Below are 24162 nucleotides of genomic sequence, written 5' to 3'. Positions count from 1 at the left end.
TTTCGTTTTCTTGGAGCCGGCCCTGGAAACCGGTTTGGAATCGATTGAAACCGTAGATTTGGAACCGGTTTGTAATTTTCTCCACCAAAACCGGTTTCAAACCAGTTAACCGAAACCGATCATAACCGAACAAAAACCGATGGTAACATGGTAAGTAACCAGTTTCAACCTGAACCGAAATCAATCATAAATCGGTTTTGACTTTTGTTAACCAAACCGGACCGGTTTTAACCCAAACCAGTTTGTGCACCTCTAAGCTAGGGATTGGCACCGAGAGCAAAAATTCGGAAAAATAAAATATTGGTACCGTATTGAACCTTTCGAAACCTTAAAAAGTCTGTACTGAATCATTACTGACGGTACTCGATACCATTTGCTCATCCCTACAATTAGGTGAGTTGGTTTGTTTAACACTCGAGTTGACATTGAACGAAGGTGAGCTCTCTCAGGTGATTTTTATTTTAGCAAATATATGGTTGAGGATTTTTTGTTGAACCCGGCTCGCTTACAACTCGAGCTCGATTGTGACTTGACGGGTGGGCTTGAAATTAAAAAAAAAAAGAATAAATATTTGGTTGTTTGTATATCAAAGAAGAAGCGGATCTCATTGTTGATTGATGGTCGACAAGTGAGAGATCTGGCTCAAAGGTAATTAATTACTACATTGGATATCTATCATTAAGTGGCTGTAGTTTAGTGGTAAGAATTCCACGTTGTGGCCGTGGAGACCTGGGCTCGAATCCCAGCAGCCACACTTCATTTTTTTCTTGTTCTTGAAGCTTTGCAGCTTTTTAAGTAACGAACTCAAGTAGCTCACCATTCATATATCCAAAGAATTCAAATATATTTTGTGAACAAAAACTCCAATCAGAATATTTATTATGTGTATTGTCGATTAACCTTGCTTAACTGTGAATTGCATCGTCCATTGTGGCTGTTTTCTTAGCCATCAAGAGTAATATGGATCGTTGCATCCTGAACCGTCCATACTCCATTGGATAGCCAATTTTAAACCAGGATCGGATGATAGGAACGAACACACTTCCCTTTTTTGTTTTCTTTTTCTTTTAACAAAATAAACGCATAATTGGCTTTTCGTTTTTTTTTATAATTAATACTTTATTTAAGGACACTCTTTTTGGAAAAAAAAATCTCCTTTTACACAAATATCATATACACTTTCTGCAAATATCCTACCCCATGCAAATATCACTTGCTGCCAATAATTTGACCTTCAAAAGCTTGTATAAAGAGCCATAAAATCGGAATCAGTTCACATAACAAAATCAATATTTCAATTTTCCATACCAAATTGTCGATTTCTCACCGCGAAACCATGATCAAGGTGCGCTTCTATTTCTATACATGCAACTTTATAATTAACAGCTCCACAAAAGTAGCGTGAGTTTAAATCCTTGCAAATGCAAGTTAATTATGTGATATTTAATTTGAAATGGACGCCCTGCTTGCGGTGCGCGCATATAATGTATATATGTGTGAACCCTCGGGTGGGCAAAAGTAAAATTGCACTAATTTTGACGTTATTTTACTAATCTCGTGAAAATAACGTTAAAAGTGGCGGAAGGTTAATCAGGCATCATGTGGTGGCGTTGATAGCCGAAAGACAAGGGCACATGCACCGATCAGCCGGTGTACCGATGATTGAGTGCTATGTGCCTTATGTCCAAGGCTTGATGCAAAACTACTATCGAGCCGGGGGTCTCACCGGAAGCAGCCTCTCTATCCCTATGGGATAGAGGTAAGGCTGTCTACATCTTACCCTCCTCAGACCCTACCATAGCATTGCTATTGGTGGGATATACTGAGTACGATGATGATGATGATGATTAATTTGAAATGGTTAGTGGAATAGATATATTTTATTGAATTTATTTAATGTATGTATCATCAAACAGCTAAATCTGGTGCAGCATATGGAGGAGAAACCAAATGATGAAGTGCTTCATGGATGTCAAATGATCAGGGCTGTTGAAAGAGACCGTTTGATCAATGGTCTAGCAACGCCAAGGTTTGCTACTTATGTTGAGAATATGATGAAATATGAAACTAAGAAGTCAGAGAAGGCGTTGAGTTATGATCATAACGCAAATACTCTACAAAGACCGACTAAAGTAGAACGCAATTGAATAACACTTTCAGAGTTGTTCAAAAAAACTAAAACAACAGACGAAAAAACTAAATGTAACAAGGATTCTGCTTCACCTGATGAAAAACTGCACAAGGTACATTTTCATATCATGTCGCATCGAATAAATTTGAACTGATTGATGTAATCTAAGTTTGGTTCATATGTACAAATGCAGATACTCCAAATGGTTCATCTTGAAGCCTTGGCTATTGCTCAAAACATGCGAAAATATGTGAAGAAAAGCATTGCGGTCACCAATGAGGAGCTGGAGGGGTATAGAAACCGACATAATAATATGCTACCCAAAGATATTATTATTTTTCCTTATGGGTCTATTTCTGAAAACCGGACAAAGGGTAAGGTGTCCCATCCCACGTATGCCGTGAAAAGAGAACGTTGGATCAAATCAGGTGCAGAATGTAAGTATAACTGCACACCATTACACCATCTAAGACACTTAATTTCCTGCTTGTTATGTAATATATAGTGAGATTTATTAGCAAACATATTTTGTGTGCAGACCTGATATTGGAACTATAGAAGGATAATAGTATGTGACCAGTAAACAGTGAGTGAGTCTGCTGGAAACCACCAAGCCACCATTAGACACTTGGGCCTCTAGGATCTTACTTTATATATAAAATGTATGTGCTAGCTATCTCTAAAATGTAATTTGTTTGTGGTTTTATTTTTCGCAGCAATATATGAACACAAAATTAATGCTGCGAATACAAGAAAAGACAAGCATAACAGACACCTAAATTAAGCATCCAAAGCGGATATACCGGACTAAACACAAACATAACCGAATTAGCACCTTAAAACACCCTAACATTCTTAGCTTTCCATATAAACCAAAATGTTGTGTACAAGATAGCATAGAAAGTTAAGCTTCCTTGAGTTTGTCGAGGCGCACCAGCAATTATGTCTAGCACACTTTGTTGAATCTGTTTAAGATACCAAATGAGTTAGAAAACATTTGTTGAATAGGGTAGATGAAAAAAATCAGTAACTTACAATTATGCATTTTAGAAATCGAACTGACAGATTGGGACAAATAAAACTAACTATGACATGGACAATACAGTTTAGGACCGAGGGATCGAGGAGTAGGGATGCTTGATCATTTAGCATCACTACTTTAGGTCCAAAATAGTAATTTTTGTTATAATTCAAACAAGCACAAAGCGACGGGCTAGCTAAAAGATACGTGTTTGGATGAGAGTTACCATCATTGTGTTCTACATCCAGGGCATAGCCTATATATGTAGTAGATTGAAAAGCTCCAAAAGAAAAAGAAAAAAAAGTACGAAAAAACAAAAGGAACTTGACAACCTTGAGTCATGATCAAACTATAAATCTTCAAGGGAAGAAATTGGCTCTTCCCTTTGGATTGAGCATGAAAAAGATTCATCACAGGTAATGATACAGGAGCATCCGATCCGACATTACAACCCGACTCGATGGGTGACCTGTGTAGAGAATAAGTTATAGATTTATTTGAAATTTAAACTCATTTTTGGCTAGCTTTAGTTGTTTCTATTTTATGTGTAAGGGACAAATCACATAAATAAAAGTTGTTGAAACCTATAATCAAGATGGTAGAGCTGAATCGCTGATAAGTCATTTACCATCAAAAGTATATAAATGTTACAGCAATTGTATTTGATATTTTCACATAAGCTGCATACATAATCAGAATGTATTTAAATCTATTGTTTAAAGTAAAGAATGATATGTTCTATCATCTTTCCAATGCTCTCGGTGTCGAAATGTACGTGGTCTTGCATCTAGTTGTAAAACCCTTCTTCGACCCAAACGTCAACTAAAAGATTCACCACATCCTGCAAAAGTCAACCGTCACTTAGCAGACACGTTTGTTAGAAGAATCACATATAGAACACAAAGAACTTACAGTTAATGGAATTGGGTCCGGGAATGGTTCACCAGATGAGAGCAAATCTTCAAAACTTGTGGTCCAACTGTAGCAGATAGCATAACAAATTAACAACCAATTGTCAACTGATTATACTAAACAACTTCTTATGCAGATATCTTATTTTTATCATGGACGTGCACTTTCTTATCGTACCAAAAAGTCAAATAGAAAAGTTAAACCTCAGAATTGGCTGTCTAAACTTGGAGTGTGACTTTTGAGAACTGTCACCAACCCAAGCTCTTCTCATCTCACGCCAAGCCAACTCCGCTATGTGGTACGTAATAATAAATTCATAAATATTTAAAAAAAAATTGTTGGCTTATAAAATTAATGAATAAAAGAAGATAAAAATGCAGTGGCTAAAGGACTAACCGTGGTTAACAAAGAGAGGATTTGAAGCATCTCTTTTCGTAGACTTGTTTTCTTCTTTGACTATTTTAGAACCCTTTGAACTCTGGCTACTGTTAATGACAAGTTTGCTTTCATCAATATCCATCTTTGATGGTTAATAAAAAACCGTAAGTACGCCTGCAATTAGCTGCATTATGACATAGTAAGAATAACAATAATAAAGGTTACATAACAGACACAATTACTTTTAACAACCGTGCCTTTAGAGAAACTAACGACTGCTATCCTGTGTAACCAAAAGTCCACTCAAAAATGTCACAAAATTAAACCTAAAAAAATATATTCTACATGTTCACCTAAAGGATCAACATCTTCTTGCTTCTTATCAGTGGTGTAGAACTCGCTAGCTGCTAGTCGGGCGACGCTGACTAGCAATTAATAGGAATAGGGATTAATCAGATTGGAAATTTATATGTAATTTTTCAAAATCATATATATATACACAAAAAGGTTTGTATATAATTTTTCAAATACTTCAAAGATTTTGAAGGATATTCGACCAATATTTACCGATTTTGACCAATTTTGATCGAAACTTGACCGGTAGCGAATTTAAGGGCCGGTCAGGTGAAATCGAATGGGTAGACCTCCGATTTCAGATAAAGTGCGGATTAATCATAACTTTTACAACTTTGCTTATAAAAATAGCATAGAATTTGCTGTTTCAGTTTCAACTAATTTGAAACTGTACTTATACAAAATAATGAATTAGATTCTAGTTATACATTACAGACATAAAGCATCATTCAGTTACTAGCAATCCTTATCATAACGCACAAACAGTCAAAGTTTGACTTTTAACTTTAAATTTAACAAGAGAATAAGCATTTTGGAAGTAAATAAGTACAAGTGTTGGTGAAAATCAGATGTATCTGAAATGTTTACCTCTGTCTGAAGCTTCAATGGTGTTCACGATCTCCACTCATGTAGATGTAGGGGTGCACTTGTATACTTTAATATTATTATTATTATTATTATTATTATTATTATTATTATTATTATTATTATTGCCAGTGGATGGATGGATGGATGGATGGATGTTTTTTGGACTTTGGTGGAGTGTTAATTAGAGGGTTTTTTCTTCTTTTTTCTAGAAATTGATGTCTTAATTTATTTATTGTTATTATTATTATTATTATTATTATTTATTTTTTTTTCTGAATGTATTTTTTTAATAATTGTTACTATTTTAGGTGTATGTTTGATATTGAATAACCTATATCATCCAATCAATCGTACCCAATAAAATCTTACCATATAATATTGCTTAAAATAGAAGTTGTTATTGAGAATTCACTTTTATTTTTCTTATAACAAAAGATAATATCATTTTTTTATTCGAATATGATGACAAATGACATAGTTTGCTCTTAACAACTAAAAGTTAGGGAATAATAACTTTTTCAACTAAAATATTAGGGAATAATAACTTTTTCAACTCGTTTCTTATCGTGTTTAACAAGTTAAAAACGACATGATTAACATAAATATCAAACATGAAATAACTCGTTTAAACCTTGGCTTTGATTATTTGAGTGCGCCAGTATATGTTTTATGTATCAGGGAGTGATGAATCATAGCCTCCTAGTCTTAATTATTTTTAAAAACTACAAAATTGCATAACATACTTTTTTTTACTAAACATGTATTATCGTGTCTAAACAAGTACCCAATTTATCAGTTGAACATTGCAATAATTTTAGAGTGATACTATACAGCTTATTTCGAATACCAAAGCAATAATTTGTAAACTAAACGAGTTGATGAATTTGAGTGAATAATTTTGTGTAGTGTATTTTAATTATTTTAGCAACGAGCATATGCTTGGGTTCGAACTTGAAACTAACAATCTGGAATCATCGAGGAAACACTACACGTACGTATCTTCTATACTTTTCTACAGAATCTTATTGATTCCGATGAGATCCCACACAATCCACGGGTCTTCAAATTGTTAACAGATTGTGTATGTATTGTATACTACTCTCAATTACATATATAACTTATCTGTTTCTTCAACTCACTTGATTTGGTTTCTTATGTTTTACATCTATCTACTTAACATTTGTTTTTGGATTCAATAAAGCTCGTTTAGTTATCGAGCTCAAGTTGACTTGTTTAGGTTCGTTGAATTTAGCGGGCCTTGTGTATTATTTTTAAATTTTTAACTATATTGGAATTCTACATATTATTTTCACACCACACAGTCAACTTGAGCCGAGGCTCGTTTTAGCTTTTTCTCAAAATATTTAAAAATAATTTAAAATTGTATATAGATTAATTAATATTAACTAATAAACAATAATCAAGCAGAGCCCGAGTTTGAAAAAACGAGTCACGAGCCGAGATCTAGCTTTAGAAGAGAAGCTCAAAACTAGCTGAACTCGAACTCTCGTAAGTCAAAATGAGCCGGGCTCAGCTCGTTTAAACCATTCTTGTTCTTCTGGAGTGTTGACTTTCAGCATTATTTTGACTTATTGCCATATACTTTTTGTTTGAATTTCAGATTTTGAATGATTCTACCTGACTGCAGGGACATGATATTGCTACTAGAATTCAAATATATGATAATGTATTCCTCTAGGTGCTTGTGATTGTATGAAGCATTGTAATTAAGGTTTCGAAAATGGCTTCTGGATTAATACTCAGAAGGAAAAGATATACATTCAATTCCCTAAAGCAACCTGCATACTTTCTGCAAGGATTTTTACACTCTGACCTTAAGGGATCGCCGCATACTCGTCCAACTGTAAATAGAACCAATAATGAATTTGTAGCTTTTTCGGTGAGAGATTATCTTGCTCAGAATGTGTCCAGGGTTCCTAGAACTAGTTTATGGAATGTTCACACACCGTTTAAGGTAGCGGAATCCGTAAGATATTCATCCGCAGTTCCACAAAAGCAAGTAAAGGAGGCTTCACCTGCGGATTGTGACGAAGCGGTTGAAGATTTGAGCATGGTAAAAGCGAAAGCAAAGTCGAAACAGGTTCAAGAATCTGGAAAAGATGTTAAATTTATTGTGAATAAAGTGAAGGGTATGCTTTTATGGATCGGTCAAACTCTAAGAACTATTGCTTCAATGAGCAGGTTCACGATTTTTCTTTTGTCGTTTTCCTATTTTACCCTTTCGGTTTACTCACGTTATACAGCACAGGAAGGATTGGGTGATAAAGTTGCATCATTGGAAAGATGAAATCAAGATCACGGTTCAGCATTACTGGTTAGGTATGAGGCTTCTATGGGCCGATGTCAGAATAAGCTCTCGATTGCTGTTGAAGTTAAGCAGTGGAAGAAGTCTAACTAGAAGGGAAAGACAACAACTCACGAGAACTACTGCTGATATATTCAGGCTAGTTCCTTTTGCGGTTTTTGTTATTGTACCGTTTATGGAATTCTTGCTGCCAGTGTTCTTGAAATTGTTTCCAAATATGCTGCCATCGACGTTCCAGGATAAGATGAAAGAACAGGTAATGATAAATTGTATACTTTTAGTAATATATGTTTATATTTGTCTGATGTAAGTTTTACAATATAGGAGGCTTTGAAAAAAAGATTGAATGCACGGATAGAGTATGCAAAGTTTCTACAAGAAACGGTGCAAGAAATGGCTAAAGAAGTTCAAAACTCACGTAGCGGTGACATAAAGAGAACAGCAAAAGATCTTGATGAGTTTATGAACAAGGTAGTATCGGTTTCAGTGTTCTTGGTTTTAGTTAACATATTTACTTTTTGAGTAAGTACTAGGTATCATACGTGTTATGTGACATATATCAGGTTAGACGTGGTGCACGCGTTTCCAATGAGGAAATATTAGGATTTGCTAAGTTGTTCAATGATGAGCTCACTTTGGATAATATTAGTAGGTTGGTTGTTGTCGGTATTTACATTTTATTCAATGGATGCATTTTGTATTTTTTTCTTATAAGTATATACTTTGATATTATTATTGCAGACCTAGGTTGGTGAATATGTGCAAATATATGGGCATCAGCCCGTATGGAACAGATGCATATTTGCGTTATATGCTTCGCAAGAGACTACGCGAGTAAGTTACCAGAATACCATATCCATATCTTAAATTTATTATATAAATTTGAGTGTGTGAAACAGTAATAACTTACTGAAGACGAGCTTCGTAATTGTTGTAGAATAAAAGAGGATGACAAGATGATCCAAGCAGAGGGTGTGGAGTCCCTTACTGAAGACGAGCTTCGTCAAGCATGTCGGGATCGTGGGTTACTTGGATTGCTCTCGGTTGATGAAATGAGGCAGCAGGTAAACTTAAAGTCTTAAATATTTGAATTATTTTAGCAAGTTCAATGCGTATAAACTCGATACTAATGTACTCATATACTCATAATTTTAGATTCGTGATTGGTTGGACTTGTCACTTAACCATTCAGTACCATCTTCATTATTGATTCTTTCTAGGTAAAACACTAATTCTATGATGTTATCTTTTTTTATAAATTTGTTGAGTCATCTATAATATTGCTGTTTGTTTGGAACTTTGGAATGCATGTTGCAGAGCTTTTAGTGTGTCTGGTAAGGTCAAACCAGAGGAAGCCGTGCAGGCTACACTATCCTCATTGCCCGATGAGGTGGTTGATACAGTTGGAGTTACCGCCTTACCATCTGAAGATTCGGTTGCAGAAAAGAGGCGGAAGTTGGAGTTCTTAAAAAAAGAAGAAGAACTAATCAAGGTCTGTTTATATTTTTTCGTTACCTTTGATGCTATAAAACAACAAAATTATAATTTCGTTATTATTAATATTATCAATTTCAGGAAGAAGAAAAAGAAGAAGCCGAGCAAGTCAGGATGCATGCCTCTATCGAGAAACAAAAGGATGTTGCTTTAGAGGAAATGGTTACTTCCACCACAAAAGAAATAAAAGAACATTCTAGAAAATCATATAAACAAGAACAGCTTAGCGAGCTTAGTCGCGCTCTGGCTGTTTTAGCTTCAGCTTCTGTATGAATTATTTCATAAGTTTTATATAAACTGTTTTTTGTTGTCTAAATCAACATGATTACGATTAGCTTCGTTTCAGTCTGTTAGCAGGGAACGTGAAGAGTTCTTGAGACTCGTCAATAAGGAGGTATTTAAAGTTACGACCCTCGTAACTATCTAAACTTACGTAACGTGTATACATTTTGTTTGATGATTTTATGATTGTAGATAGAGTTGTACAATAGCATGGTGGAAAAAGAGGGTACTGATAGTGAAGAAGAATACAAGAAAGCATATCGAGCTGCCAGATCAGACACTGACCATGCTGCTGAGGTGGCACTTGGTCAAAAACTATCTTCATCTCTTATAGAAAAGGTCCTCCACTAGTTTTCAACTTTTCATATCAGTTCGTCGATCATTATCGACCCGTTAATTACTTTTTGTTACTCGTTTTAAGGTTGACGCGATGATCCAAAAGCTAGAAAAAGAGATCGATGACGTGGATGCCAAAATTGGGGACCGGTGGCGGCTGCTTGATAGGTATGTCTTGGATTTTTTTTATTTTTATTTTTTGGTTTATTTCACTTATTTGAATGCAAATAATGCTGTTATCCTTTTTTTTTATTTAAAAAAAATAAATAATAATAATAATAATGTTGTTATCCATGCAACAGGGACTATGATGGGAAGGTAACACCTGAGGAGGTTGCATCTGCAGCAATGTACATAAAAGATACATTGGGCAAGAAGGGGCTTCAAGAACTTATCAACAATCTGTCTAAAGATAGCGGTCTGCAACATATTTTAATAATACGCGCCCTTTTGTTTATGAAAACTGTTACTTTTATTTTGATAATATGTTTGTGTGTTTCAGATGGGAAAATCAATGTGGAAGACATCATCAAATTAGGAGGTCAGAAGGATGAAAGTGAAGAAGGAAGAATATAGAGGTGATGCTCAAAATTTGCTTGCAATGTGAAAGGGTGTTTTTATTATATATACAACACCTACCCATTATGGCTATCATTTAGTGATTTATACATCAAAGTTTAATAAAAAGATAGGCACATATATGTACCAATAGATTGCATATTGTCTTTGATATTTGTATTATTTATATACGTTGGTTCAATTCATAGTTTTGATTCTGGGAAAAACTGGAGCAGCATACACCTTTATGGATAAATAAATAAAAAAACTTATTATACAACATTTATTTTCTAGTTATGAGGGTTTCATTTTTTGAGGTTGTAATGTAATATCATAAAGTATTGTGTAAAGCAAAAAATCGTGTGCGACACGTTTAACATGACAAGTGATCATGAACACGACACATTTTTTTACCTAAATTCTAACACGAACATATTTAACGGATGGATTATGCCATATAACATAGTTAAATTTAAACCAATTCAATAACACAAATTTTTACATGACTTACTTAACTTTGTCAACAAATATTAAGATTATGAGAAGCCAACAAGGTAGAAGTTTTAAATGCAGCTTGGTCTACCGGGGGAAATTTAGTTATGAGACTACATCGTTTTGAAAACAATATATTAGGAGTGTCGTGTCGACCTATTAACTAATTTAATGCAATTAGTTAAACATGTTATGTGTGTTATAAATGTGTTAGATGGATTGACATCAAATCATTTATTGTCAGAGAGTTGTATTAAAAATTGTAGATTATGAAGTAATATGTTTAAAGTTATATGTAGTAGATGGACAATGACAGTTTATCATAAAAAAAAACTGCTATTCATAAGATAAACAAAATTAACTTATTATACGTGTGTAAAACATAATACGAGAGTTACAATTTGTTGGTTTTTGAGCCACCTGTGAGGAATTAGTATGGTTTTAAAGTTATAATACATAGTAAATGAAAAATGACAGTTTACTCACAAAAATCTACTATTCATAAGATAAACGTATTAACTTCTTACATGTGTGCAAACTATAAGATGAGAGTTATAATTTATTGGTTCTTAAGCCACATGTGGGCTGTGAGAAGTATTGGTTTAACTTTTTTTTTTTAATCTTTTTCAAGGTATAAACAACAATGCTTATGGTACAACCTGATGGTCCACCATCGTAGTTATCTCCGGTAACGTCCGGAAATGTTGGTTACCACCACATGATGTTAGCAGATCGACCATGAGTGAAAGCAAGCGGAAAGATGGAAACATCGTCGGGGGTCCTGTACAGAGGACCTAAGCAGTTCTCTATTTATTGGCCGTTTAAAAAATACGAAATGAGTAAATGTAAATTTAAAATATTTAAAGATGTTAATTTATAGTATTTAAAAAGTTTTAAAAAATTGATTATTTGAGCCAAAATAAATTACGAAACAGAAACTCTGACCACTCTCTAAACCCTAAAAACCCAATTTTCTCCTTCACCATCGCCGCCGCAAAACCCTAATCACCACCGTACACAATGAGACTCTTAACCCACAACATGCTCTCATCAAACATCAAAGGCGTAATCAACGGCTTCCCACTGCGTATCGAACCGGAAAGCGTGGTCGTCAAGCAAGTCGACTTCAACCCGGACTTCCTCAAAAACATGTTCTCGAAGATCGACTGGAAGGCCCTGGTGGACGGGTCAAAGGTCATGGGGTACGCTGAGCTTCCGGACGAGGTGCCGGACCAGTCCGTGGTGGAATCGGACGAGTTTTTGAAGAAGTTTCATCACGCGTTGCTTGAGCTGCACCTTGAAGAAGGCGCCCTTGTGTGTCCGGAGACTGCACGAAGGTTTCCGGTTAACAAGGGGATACCGAATATGCTGCTTCATGAAGATGAGGTCTGATTGTTGGTTGTTAATTGTTCGGTTTGGTGTAATTTGTGGTTTAATACTTTCTAGGGGTTTTGATATTATGAAATAATCATATTGTTATTATTATTATTATTATTTGATGATTATGTTTATATTACGAGAGCTCGGGCTAGTTTCGAGCTCAGGCTTGTTTCGAGCTTTTTTTCTAAAGCTTGAGCTTGGCTCGTGAGTTGTTTTTCAAGTTTGGCTGGGGCTGTTCAAAAAACTTGAAGCTCGGGCTCGTGGATCGCTTCATTTTTTGTAAAAGCTTGAATAAAGCTAGCTAAAAAAAGCTTGATTTGAAATAACCTGAGTCGACTCATTTTTGTAACCGAGCCAAACTTGTCCCAAGCTCGGCTTGGGTCATGGCTTGGCTCGTTGGCTTGATCTCAGGCTGGTTTAACTTCAAAATCGATCTAGAACCTAGCTAAGTTGCCTCGTTTAGTTTCGTGCTTGAGCTCGAACCCTGGCTTGGCTCGTGAACAGCCCTAAGCTTGGCTGGACTTGTTTGTTAGTTAATTTACGTAAGTTTTTAATTATTTTTGTATTTTTAATGAACCATTTAACGAGCCTAGGCTTGAGCTCATGTAGTACCTTAAACGAGCTACAGCTCAACTCGAGCTCGGTTGTGCTGTTGTGCAATGTAAAATTAATACATAGAAGTATTTAAAACTCGTTAGGGCTAAGGCTCAGGCTAGGCTAGGCTAGGCTCAAGATTGAAAAGCTTTGCTCGTTTTAAGCTTTTTATCGATCTGGGCTCAAGTAGCTCGCACTAGCTCGGCTCGTTTGCATCCTTAATAATTATTATTAACTTGGACTTCCGATTCTGACCATTTATTTTTACTGATTTAGTTGATGCATAATGGAGAAGTAGAACAATCTCTTTGAAGTGTTTTAAGGTCTAATTTTGATATTTGTTGGCTTCCTTGTGCAGTAATCAAGGTTTTTATTTTAAGTTTTAGTGTTGGTTTTTACTAGTTTTATCCTTAACATGTTTGTTTCAGCTGGTTTTATCCTTTTGGTAGCTTTGGTGTTCCTTTTAATACATGTGTGCATACTATACTTGTTAAACCAGGCAGATCGGGTTGTGCGAGGTGACGGGTTATAAACCGCTTACAAACAAATGCTGTTTTTGGTTTTGGTCGAAATCTGTTTTGATAGAAGCGGTATGGGAAAACGAGCCCATTAAAAAGATGGAATTCAGTTTTTAATGCTTAGGACACTGGCTAGACTTAATTCGTTAGGTAGTGTTCAATTCGTATCCCATTGTTACATTGGTAGGACATAATGGTAGTGTTCCAAGTGATCACATTTCTTGGAGACATATAGCCAAACACCTTGTGTGTACTATTTGATGCTTTCCTTCTCTCTTGTCAATCAAGAAACCCAAGTCACAGATTTTTCAGAGTATCTATTCCGGTTCCTGAAACCAGTTTTATTGATTAATATTGTCACTTTACACAGAAGGCTTGAATCTCCATTAAAATATTCAAAAACAGGCCTAAACTTGAGAATTATTGATTAACCTATAACAACTTTCTAGATTAAAAGTAGACACAAGAGTCATAGAGCCACAGACGGAATTAAAGGTTTGTTGATCGAAAGTAAACGACAGAGTCTTTGAGTCATAGATGGGACGAATTGTTTGTCGATCGAAAGTAGGCGACACAAGAGTCATTGAGTCACGATTGAGGAGTGAGTAATGGCATTGGTTAGAAGGCCACTCACATTAGTAAAAGAATGCTCAAAATTGTAAAAACAGAATAAATTGAAAAGAAAGTCTAAAATTGGCTTAAACTATTGATGGCTATCTTTTAGACTCCAAAGTCTAAACAATCTCACTGTAGAATAGGCTTAACCTCGTTAAGTTATTGAGCTTCTAGTGATGGTCTCGTTTACACCTCTAATATTAATTACAACTGTATTTATAATAAAATTTATATCGAAATACAATTATATGAAAAATGCATCACTTAGTAACTAAATTTATTCGGTAACCATGATCGGTTGCCTACTTAACCTTTTTAATAACATAAAGCAAAATGAGGTTTTTCCAGAGCTCTTTTTGAATTTCATATTACCATATTACCCCATTTAGCATAAGCATTAAATGTGAATTAGTTAATCACAACGCACATCTTGAAGAATTTTGAAATGCTAGTATACGTGAGAGGTGAGAAAGATCCAGCAACCACTACTTCTAAAGCGTCATTTTCGAACATAAAAGATAAAAAGAAAAACACTCATAAATAAATTTCTAGGGGTAGCAAATAAAGTGCACGACCATAGCCCGTTTATGTTGAATGTAAACAAAGCAATCTCGTCATCTGAAAATAAAGTGATCAACTTGAATCATTAAACTCAGAATCAACTTTAACCGACAAGGTTAAAGCATTTTATCATATATAATCATTGGAATCAATTAAGTTAACTATTAACACACAATATTAACTTAAATCCACTAGCAATCTATGCTTTTAACATAGATAAATGATTATATTGGAGAAAGTATTCAAGTTAAATTGGGTGACTGATTCTGACCCAAGCGGTCGCTTTCGATCAACCAGCATATCAGTCTAATTAACCGAATATAAGCAAGCAACGACACAAACCCTAATCCACATCAATCGAGTACCGTGCTCAAACAACCAATACCATTGGCAAAGTGGTACATAAAATAAAGTAAAAATAATTTATTTTTTTATAAAAACTGGTCACATCAAATTATGAAAAAATATCTATCTATAAGTCTATAACAAATACAGATTTGGGTACACATTAAAACATTTACAGTATTATTTAATAACATGAATGTCACGTGGACCATTAACAAGCATATGGTACCCGACACTCACACTCCTTCCGCCGCTTCAACTCATCCTTGAAAAGTAAAAACCACCAATGACAAAAACAGCCACCACTTGCACTCTCTTCACGGCGGCCGAAACGCCGTTAAGCTGCAGTAACCGGAGCAGAGTGCAACCGTTGGCAGTTCAACTCACAAATCTGAAACTATTAAATCGAAAATGTAAAGGTCTGGAAGTAGTGAATGCTGTTTCCGGTGCCGGTAATGGAACCGTCGGTGACGGATCTCCGGCGACGTTGCTAGGTATTCGCACGGGTAATGGAGCTGCCACGTCACTTAATTCCAAGTAATAACCCTCTTATTTATTTATCGCCTCAGTTACTTAGTTTAGTTGTTATTATTATTATCAATGATTTCTTCCATCCTTTGTAAATGGGGTTCAATTGTCAATTTCAGTTAAGTGTTTAATTGATTAATCAGTTAGTTACCTGTTAATATCAACAATTTATTCAAGGGGGTTCAGTTTGAGTCGGTTTTGGGCTAAAACCGAAACTTTTGGTTTTTAAATATTTAAAACCGTTTGGTTTTGCTTTTTAGGTTTTTTAATTGGGTTCGGTTTTGGTTTTTTTGGTTTGCTGTTTGAGCATGAAAATTTTAGGCAGAGAAACAAAATTTGGCCCAAAATAATAAATTTGGTCTAAATTATTTTTTTAATTAATTACTTATTATACATTTTGTGCTAAAATATGTAAGTTTCATGTATATTAAATATTTTTAAATTACCTAAAATAAAATTTTTAAATTCGGTTATGTTTTTTTTTTTTTTGTTGTTATTACATGCAAAACCAAAACTGTTCAGTTTTAACATTCGGTTTGATTTTTTTAAGTGTTTTTGGTTTCTTGCACACCCCTAAACTTTCAATTTGTAATATCATCATCATCATCATCGTACTCAGTATATCCCACCAATAGCAAGGCTATGGTAGGGTCTGAGGAGGGTAAGATGTAGACAGCCTTACCTCTACCCTATAAGGATAGAGAGGCTGCTTTCGGTGAGACCCCCGGCTCGATAGTAGTTTTGCATCAAGCCTTGGACATAAGGCACATAGCACTCAATCATCGGGACACCGGCTGATCGGTGCATGTACCCTTGTCTTTCGGCTATCAACGCCACTACATGATGCCTGATTAACCGTCCGTCACTTTTAACGTTATTTTCACGAGATTAGTAAAATAACGTCAAAATTAGTGCAATTTCACTTTTGCCCACCCGAGGGTTCACACATATATACATCATATGTGCGCACCACAAGCAGGGCTATCAATTTGTAATATATTAGTATTATATTGTCAATTTCAATGGATTGACTGGTGACCTTTGACCAGGGTGAAGCGCCACACAATCTCGGTGTTTGTTGGAGATGAAAGTGGTATTATTAACCGAATTGCAGGGGTTTTCGCGAGAAGAGGTTACAACATTGAGTCACTTGCTGTTGGTTTAAACAAGGATAAAGCTTTGTTCACTATCGTCGTCTCGGGAACAGAGAAGGTCTTGCAGCAAGTTGTAGAGCAACTCAACAAGCTTGTGAATGTCTTGAAGGTTGTATTCTGTTATCATTCAATAAGCTTGTTAGTTGTTATAATTGCAGAGTTATTAAATTATGTTTGGTGTGCTAGGTGGAAGATCTTTCCAAGGATCCACAAGTGGAACGTGAAATGATGCTTGTAAAGCTTAATGTTGATCCGAGTACAAGAGCCGAGGTGTTGGCAATTTACATACTTTTATGATGTTTCTTGCAATTTATCAGTCAATTATACAGCTTAGAAAAAGTAATGTATTTAAGTTTGATAAACTTTTGTTTTTTACTTTCAGATTATGTGGCTAGGAGACATCTTTAGAGGCAATGTGGTGGATACATCAGAATACTCTTTGACTATAGAGGTGAGTTCCTATCAATCAAGATTCATAATAAATGCATGTTTATGTCGTAATAATTAATAATGCTAATCTATCTCATCTGGTTAATTAAGGTTACTGGAGATCCCGGGAAGATGGTTGCTGTTCAGAGGAATTTAGCTAAGTTTGGAATCAAAGAACTCACAAGAACCGGAAAGGTAATTGTTCAAAAGGCAATATAATTTATAAAATGATTAAAACCTGTAACTGAATTTACTGCATTTTTAGATTGCTTTAAGGCGGGAAAAACTAGGTGAAACGGCTCCATTTTGGAACTTCTCTGCAGCTTCTTATCCAGATCTAGAAGCCCCGAGCCCAGTTGCTGCTGTTTCTAGTATTCCTAAAATTGTTGATGAGAATCCTATTACAATGTCAGGGGTAAGTTGTATCTTTGCAAGCCTCCTTTATAATCAATCATTTTCTCTAATTTTATAATTTATTTGAATGCAGGGTGATGTTTATCCTGTGGAGTCCTATGATGATAATTATATAATGGATCAAGTTCTTGATGCCCATTGGGGAGTGCTCTACGATGAAGATGTAATATATCACATTATCCCTATATTTACACTTCAATTCTTTATTATTATAAAAGTCAACTACACTTTTCAAATTAATGCAGTCAACCGGTCGTCAATCTCACACTATAAACATTCTTGTGAATAATGTTCCTGGAGTTCTCAACCTGGTTACTGGAGTTATATCAAGAAGGGGTTATAACATTCAGGTAATATAATAGTATAATTTGTTTTAAATTATTTTAATAGAATAATATCTGGTTGAGATGTAGCTAACCCTTTTGGCAATTAACCGGTTACAGAGTCTGGCTGTGGGTCCAGCAGAAATTGAAGGTTTATCTCGCATTACAACTGTGATTGCTGGCACAGATGAATCTATTGGCAAGTTGGTTCAGCAGTTCTACAAATTGATAGATGTTCATGAAGTCAAAGATATTACACACTTGCCATTTTCGGAGCGTGAGTTAATGTTGATCAAAGTTGCTGCAAGTGCTGCTGCTAGAAGAGATGTTCTAGACATTGCCACCATCTTTCGGGCCAAGCCTGTCGATGTTTCTGATCATACCATTACACTTGAAGTAATTGTTTTTCTTTTTTCAATTCTTGTTTTGTTCTCTCTCTATTTATTTATTTATCTATTTATTTATTTATCATCTTTCATGTTTCAGCTTACTGGAGACTTTAATAAGTTATTCGCCCTGCAAACGTTATTGGAGTCCTATGGAATTTGTGAGGTGGCAAGGACTGGTCGAGTGGCATTGGTGAGAGAGTCAGGAGTCGATTCTACTTCCTTACGTGGGTACTCTCTTCCATTGTAATACAGGCAGAGGCGCCATAAGATTACTAGCTTAAAGTTAATCTAACTTGGTTCGATTCTTGTGCGCCAATAGTTTCTAGGGTCCCCTTTCTGGCGGGCTACTTTTTGTTGTACTATGTGACATGGAAATTGCAACAGTCTTTACGTTTTGTTGTTTCTTATTTTCATGTTTAAAAGACAGTTTCGAGTAATTGTATGGATAATTGGTTCCTTGTAAAATATTGTTGGCTGAATTAGCGAGCACTTGAAGTGCCGTACAAAAGAATGTTGGTGTCCTGTCTTCTGATATAATATCTAGTGAAGAGATTATGTAGTCGCCATTTTTTGCTGTCGTGAAAGGGCTGAAACATATGTGAAGACTTGAAGAGTAGGGTGGTTAGTCATACAAATTTATGGCAAAACTGTTGATATATATTTAGGCCATTTTATAACGTTTACAAACTGTCATAACTGATACTGTGTGCCATGACTGCTGCCAATAGGAGAGTCTTCACGAACGTTTGCGACCACACCACCATCAAGGTGTGATGAAATGAGAACTAGAACCCAGAATTGGAAGACAAAAGGAACAAATGTGTTCCCATCAAAGCACACATTATCTTCATCACTCAATAACTCATCATGCTAACAACTCTTTCATTTGTTATGAAATTAATAATCAAGACGTTTGGATCATATGTGGGACAAAAGATTATATGTTTTTTTTGTTGAAGTTATATGGAGAACAACCATAAAGAGGCCCAAGTCACTGGAAGAAAGACGCCGAAAGAACAAATCCACAGGCGCACACCCTTAAAAGTCCAATCTAGAGACAAAACTTGGATAGAATGTACACGCGAGGACCACTAGACAATTGTACATTGGAGAGAAAACCCAACGGGGTAGCACCATAATTCAGGGCCGGCCCAACTCTTTTAAAGATCTAAAACGAAGCAAGAATTAGAGGCATTTTGAAATTTTGTTGTTTCAAAGCAAAACAAGTCACTACGAATATGTTTGTCTTTTCAAATAACTTAAGAGTCATTCCATAACCGAGTATATTTTTGGTTTAAATTGGAGGCCCTACGTCACATGAACATAAGGTACACGCAAGGACCACCATGACTGTTGTATACGAGAGACAATTCTACTACACAGTGAGAAAACGGCCTCCACGATCTCCACCGCGTAGGTCACAGAGGGTACAACTTGGATATTCCAATTGACATATGGCCCAATAACAATTCAAACATTCATCTATAAATAGGAGACTTCTCCAAACGGTAAAATGATTCGACCCTCTCGACTTTCACTCCATATTACTCATAACTTTCGGTACTTATCATATTGATTTCTCACGCCAAATGATTGTTATAGGAAGCCAGTTTCAGATGACAAGGCTAACGACATTGTTAGTTTTGCACATCCAGTTCACTCACTCGGATTCAAGGTCTTCAGTATCCATTTACCTAATACCCATCGGGACTCCAGTTTATACTTTATTTGTCTTCAGTTTCTTTATTTGTCATTTGAAAATGAAAATACTTTGTTTAGGTATACGTATAATATAATCTTTAATTATAATTTTACAAAGAAGTTACTACAAGTCTACAAGTATGTCAATTTCTTGTCAAGCAAACTAGAATAAGATTACTAGTGTTTGCCTTAAAAAAAAAGACAACCGAAGTAAGCCCATTAACAACTAACAAGCTTGTTTTTGCATAATAGCAGGAAGCTTTATTGGAGCGAGCGATTGATTGATTGATTCAAAAGTCAAAACCCTTTGGCTTTTGCTATGCTCCGACCAATCGGCCGGGCTCTTCGGCAGGCCACTTCCTCTTTATCCCACAACCTCCGCCGCCGTACCTTCTCCGGCGCCTCTGCCAGACACTTCAACACCACACCTCATCCACGTCACTCACAACTAAACCTAAGACCATGCTCTTCAGTTCTAACTTATTCAACAAGTTTTAATTTGAATCAATGCAGATACGTCACAACCGCCGCCTTCGCGTCCACCGCCGTGGAACAGTCAACTGGCCGGATTGACGCCGTCGCGGATACGATCGATGCGTATTCGGCAATAGAGCTTGCACTGGATTCAGTTGTTAAGATATTTACAGTTGCTAGTAGCCCTAATTACTTCCTTCCGTGGCAAAACAAGTCTCAGCGTGAATCCATGGGCTCAGGTTTCTTAATTAATTTATTAACTTATTATTATTATTATTATTATTATTATTATTAACAATTAACAACTGCTGCTTTTAATATGAATAAAATTCTCATAAATTAATATTGGGCTCGTTTTGACCGACTAGAGCTCTCATTTTGAGCTATTCTTTTAAAGCTCGAGCTTGTCTCGTGAGGCTTCTTTATTATTTATTATCTAATATCTAATTTATAGATGTTTTTAATTATTTTATATGTTTTGAGAAAAATCGTAAATGAGACTAAAGTTTGCTCTGCTCGGCTGTGCGATGTGAAATTAATATATAGAAGTCTAAAAGAGTTGAAACTAAATATACACAAGGCTCGTTAAGGTGTAACGAGACTAAATGAGCTTCCTTTACAAGGCTTGAGTTCGGGCTTGATAACCAAACAAGCTTTATTTAAGACTTGGGCTCGGCTAGTTGCGAGCTTTTTAGTGATCTGAGTTCAAGTAGCTCGTGAGCCGCTCGGCTCGTTTGCACCCCTACGCATAATATTTGTAAATTGGGAATTTGGGATACATTCAGCAATAATTCGGCACTTTTTTTTTGTTCATAACTGAAACTGCAGTTTTGTTAGGGTTTGTTATTTCTGGCAAGAGGATTGTGCTTATTATTTAAAATGTTGCTTCTAATATGAACTAGGTTAGTATCTCGTGTATTACTAAGGTTGAATAAACTTGTGTAGTACAAGATATATTTCTTTAAAAAAGTGAACTTTGACGTGATAGTTATAAATTCTATTAAGTTAATTTGTTAAACATATTTTTAATCTCTTATAAAATACAATTATTAATTTGTTATCATTATTCTTCTTTTCTGTTTTAATATTTCAACAACCATAATTTTGAACTTGGAGATTTTTGGAGACTTGAATAGAGGCTTTTAAGTAAAAAAAAAAGTAAAATTTTATCGATTATATCGGTGTCAACTCGGTAATTATATTCTTATTCATTGATTAGAATTGAATTAATGTTTAATTATGAGATTTGAAATATTTGAATTTTGAAATGCTTTATCAAAAAGAAAAGATTTAAATGATGAATTTTCGTTAATATTTACGGAAAATGAATTTTAATTTAAATTTTAATTTGAAACTTGGAAGTTATACATAATTATACTTGTTTGATGGAACTAAGAATATTTCAAAAAGAAATGTTGAGAATGATTGTGGTGGTGACAAGTGGAAAAATCCTAGGTGGATACCCTAGGAAGAGGACATGTAGCATCCAAGTTATTTATTAGAATAGGTAGATTATTCGCATAATATTTATAATTGGGATACATTCATCAGTAATTAGGCAATTTTTGTTCATAACTGAAACTGCATTTTTGTAAAACCTGTAGGGTTTGTTAGGTTTGGCAAGAGAATTGTGCTTATTATTTAGACTATTATTTTTAATATCAGTTATTCAATTAGTATTTATAAATGGGTACATTTAGCGATAAATTGGCATTTTTTGTTCATAAATGACACTGCATCTTTGTGAAAACCTGTAGGGTTTGTTATTTCCGGTAAGAGGATTGTGACAAATGCTCATGTAGTAGCTGATCACACATTTGTACTTGTTAGAAAGCATGGTTCTCCTACCAAATATAAAGCAGAAGTTAAAGCTGTTGGTCATGAATGTGACCTTGCTATTCTCACCATTGAAAGTGATGAGTTTTGGGAGGGTATGAAGTTTTTAGAGCTTGGTGACATCCCATTTATGCAAGAAGCTGTTGCAGTTGTTGGATATCCTCAAGGTATCAGTAATAATATTAGTCCTTTTAGCTATATGTTCTTGAAAATTGAAATAAAGGTTGATTTAACCGAATAACTATGTTTAGGCGGTGATAATATATCTGTTACAAAAGGAGTAGTTTCAAGAGTTGAGCCTACACAATATGTTCATGGAGCCACTCAGCTGTTAGCAATACAGATAGATGCAGCCATAAATCCAGGAAATAGTGGTGGGCCCGCTATCATGGGCGATAAGGTTGCTGGTGTAGCATTTCAAAACCTCTCTGGAGCAGAAAATATAGGGTGAGTCATATTCCATAAGTTAGACGTATTAATTAGAAGATATGTTCTTTTCACTTTGTGTGTTTGACTCGTTTTGTAGTTACATAATTCCTGTGCCTGTGATAAAACATTTTGTTGATGGTGTTGAAGCTAGTGGAAACTATTCTGGTTTCTGTTCTCTTGGCTTGTCATGCCAACCTACTGAAAATGTCCAACTTCGTGAATACTTTCGCATGCGCCCTGAGTTAACCGGGGTGCTTGTGAGCAGGATTAATCCACTTTCTAATGCGTATGATGTCTTAAAGAAAGACGATATTGTCCTTGCGTTTGATGGTGTTCCTATAGCCAATGATGGAACAGGTAAATTTCATCTTCTATTACATGTTTTGCATTCATATATCTAATTTTCTATATGTATATATGTTAAATTTTGCAGTTCCTTTTCGGAACCGGGAGCGAATAACCTTTGATCATCTGGTTTCCATGAAGAAGCCAAATGAAACCGCTATAGTGAAAATATTAAGAGATGGTGAAGAGCTTGAGTTGACAGTTACTCTTCGTCCAGTAAGTCATTTAATCTTTTTATATCATTTGCTTCACAATAGTGCGTACGGTGTCTAAACATGTTATTATTTTGCAGTTGAAGCCTCTTGTACCTATTCAACAGTTTGATAAGGCTCCAAGTTATTATGTTTTTGCTGGTCTGGTATTTGTTCCATTGAGCCAGCCATACCTTCATGAATATGGTGAAGATTGGTACAATACGTCTCCACGCCGACTCTGTGAACGCGCATTGAGAGAATTACCACAAAAACCTGGTCAAGAGCTTGTTATTTTATCTCAGGTTCTGATGGATGATATCAATGTGGGATATGAGCGCCTTTCTGAGTTGCAGGTATTATTTTAAACGAAAAATATTAGTTTGTGGTTCTTAATATGATTTTATGATTTGACTTCTTGTCGTGAGCAGGTTAAGAAGGTGAATGGTATTGAAATTGACAACTTGAAACATATGTGCCAATTAGTTGAAGATTGCAAAGAAGATAACCTGAGGTTTGATTTGGATGATGATAGAGTGATAGTTTTGAATTATAATAAAGCAAGAACAGCTACGTCTCATATCTTAAAGCGCCATAGAATACCCTCTGCCATGTCAAATGACTTACTAACCCCTGATACTTTATCTCAGGCGGTTTCCGCTTGAGCTGAGTTTCAAGTGCTATGTACCTTTTAAGTTATTTTCTCACATTGTAATACTTAGTCATTCATTATTTTAGATAGCAAATTTTGCTGGATGTGTGCTGTAATTTGTATGATTGCTGCAGTAATTTTGGGAATGGGGTGGAAGTGGTTTTACACTTTTACTCAAGGATGCAGTTGAAATGGATCCCCTTTTGGGTCCAAACCGGTTTTAAAAGACGTGTTTGCGGTTTGGTTTAGTTTGGTTTGGTTTGGTTTTAGGTCAAACTTTGAATCTAAACAAGTTTTAAATTGTTGTTTGCAAAATTAGAACTTGATCAAAATGAATGTTTTTGCCCACCTTGGGATACCAATTCTATTTTTGGGGAAAGAACAACTTCAATTTAGTAGAAAATAAATTTAC

The 24162-nt window shown here is 35.3% G+C and overlaps 5 protein-coding genes and 1 non-coding gene across 6 annotated transcripts; 5 read left to right on the top strand and 1 right to left on the bottom strand.

Moving 5' to 3' along the window:
- The first annotated feature begins 682 nt into the window (after nt 1-682).
- TRNAH-GUG (transfer RNA histidin (anticodon GUG)) lies at nt 683-754 on the top strand. The gene has a single exon. It is a non-coding gene; the product is annotated as a tRNA-His (tRNA).
- Nucleotides 755-3749: 2995 nt separating this feature from the next.
- LOC143558732 (uncharacterized) lies at nt 3750-4680 on the bottom strand. Its single transcript, XM_077047511.1, has 4 exons — nt 4461-4680; nt 4268-4355; nt 4065-4131; nt 3750-3993 (listed from the first exon to the last, which is right to left on the bottom strand). The coding sequence occupies exons 1-4, from the start codon at nt 4582-4584 to the stop codon at nt 3940-3942; spliced, it is 333 nt and encodes a 110-aa protein (XP_076903626.1). The 5' UTR covers nt 4585-4680; the 3' UTR covers nt 3750-3939.
- A 2309-nt stretch (nt 4681-6989) lies between these two features.
- Nucleotides 6990-10442, top strand: LOC143558750 (uncharacterized). Its single transcript, XM_077047524.1, has 14 exons — nt 6990-7586; nt 7654-7966; nt 8035-8181; nt 8274-8362; nt 8452-8544; nt 8648-8774; nt 8866-8930; nt 9028-9202; nt 9286-9471; nt 9551-9598; nt 9679-9825; nt 9908-9990; nt 10125-10240; nt 10325-10442. Exons 1-14 carry the CDS (start codon nt 7126-7128, stop codon nt 10396-10398), a joined length of 2124 nt encoding a protein of 707 aa, XP_076903639.1. The 5' UTR covers nt 6990-7125; the 3' UTR covers nt 10399-10442.
- A 1333-nt stretch (nt 10443-11775) lies between these two features.
- LOC143558731 (multifunctional methyltransferase subunit TRM112 homolog A-like) lies at nt 11776-12326 on the top strand. The gene has a single exon (XM_077047510.1). It carries the CDS (start codon nt 11893-11895, stop codon nt 12262-12264), a length of 372 nt encoding a protein of 123 aa, XP_076903625.1. The 5' UTR covers nt 11776-11892; the 3' UTR covers nt 12265-12326.
- A 2828-nt stretch (nt 12327-15154) lies between these two features.
- Nucleotides 15155-18591, top strand: LOC143558751 (acetolactate synthase small subunit 2, chloroplastic-like). Its single transcript, XM_077047526.1, has 10 exons — nt 15155-15422; nt 16463-16676; nt 16754-16837; nt 16950-17018; nt 17108-17191; nt 17262-17411; nt 17484-17573; nt 17656-17760; nt 17854-18129; nt 18220-18591. Exons 1-10 carry the CDS (start codon nt 15172-15174, stop codon nt 18367-18369), a joined length of 1473 nt encoding a protein of 490 aa, XP_076903641.1. The 5' UTR covers nt 15155-15171; the 3' UTR covers nt 18370-18591.
- Nucleotides 18592-20140: 1549 nt separating this feature from the next.
- Nucleotides 20141-24010, top strand: LOC143558749 (protease Do-like 10, mitochondrial). The gene is made up of 7 exons (XM_077047523.1): nt 20141-20536; nt 22055-22300; nt 22385-22580; nt 22660-22919; nt 22996-23123; nt 23200-23454; nt 23530-24010. Exons 1-7 carry the CDS (start codon nt 20143-20145, stop codon nt 23761-23763), a joined length of 1713 nt encoding a protein of 570 aa, XP_076903638.1. The 5' UTR covers nt 20141-20142; the 3' UTR covers nt 23764-24010.
- Nucleotides 24011-24162: the final 152 nt, after the last annotated feature.

This window comes from Bidens hawaiensis, unplaced genomic scaffold, assembly GCF_021521415.1.
Source record: "Bidens hawaiensis isolate Kalapana, Puna unplaced genomic scaffold, B.hawaiensis_p1.1 tig00019639_1, whole genome shotgun sequence".
In the NCBI taxonomy this organism is placed as follows: Eukaryota; Viridiplantae; Streptophyta; class Magnoliopsida; order Asterales; family Asteraceae; genus Bidens; species Bidens hawaiensis.
This window is presented reverse-complemented; position numbering and strand designations above follow the sequence as displayed.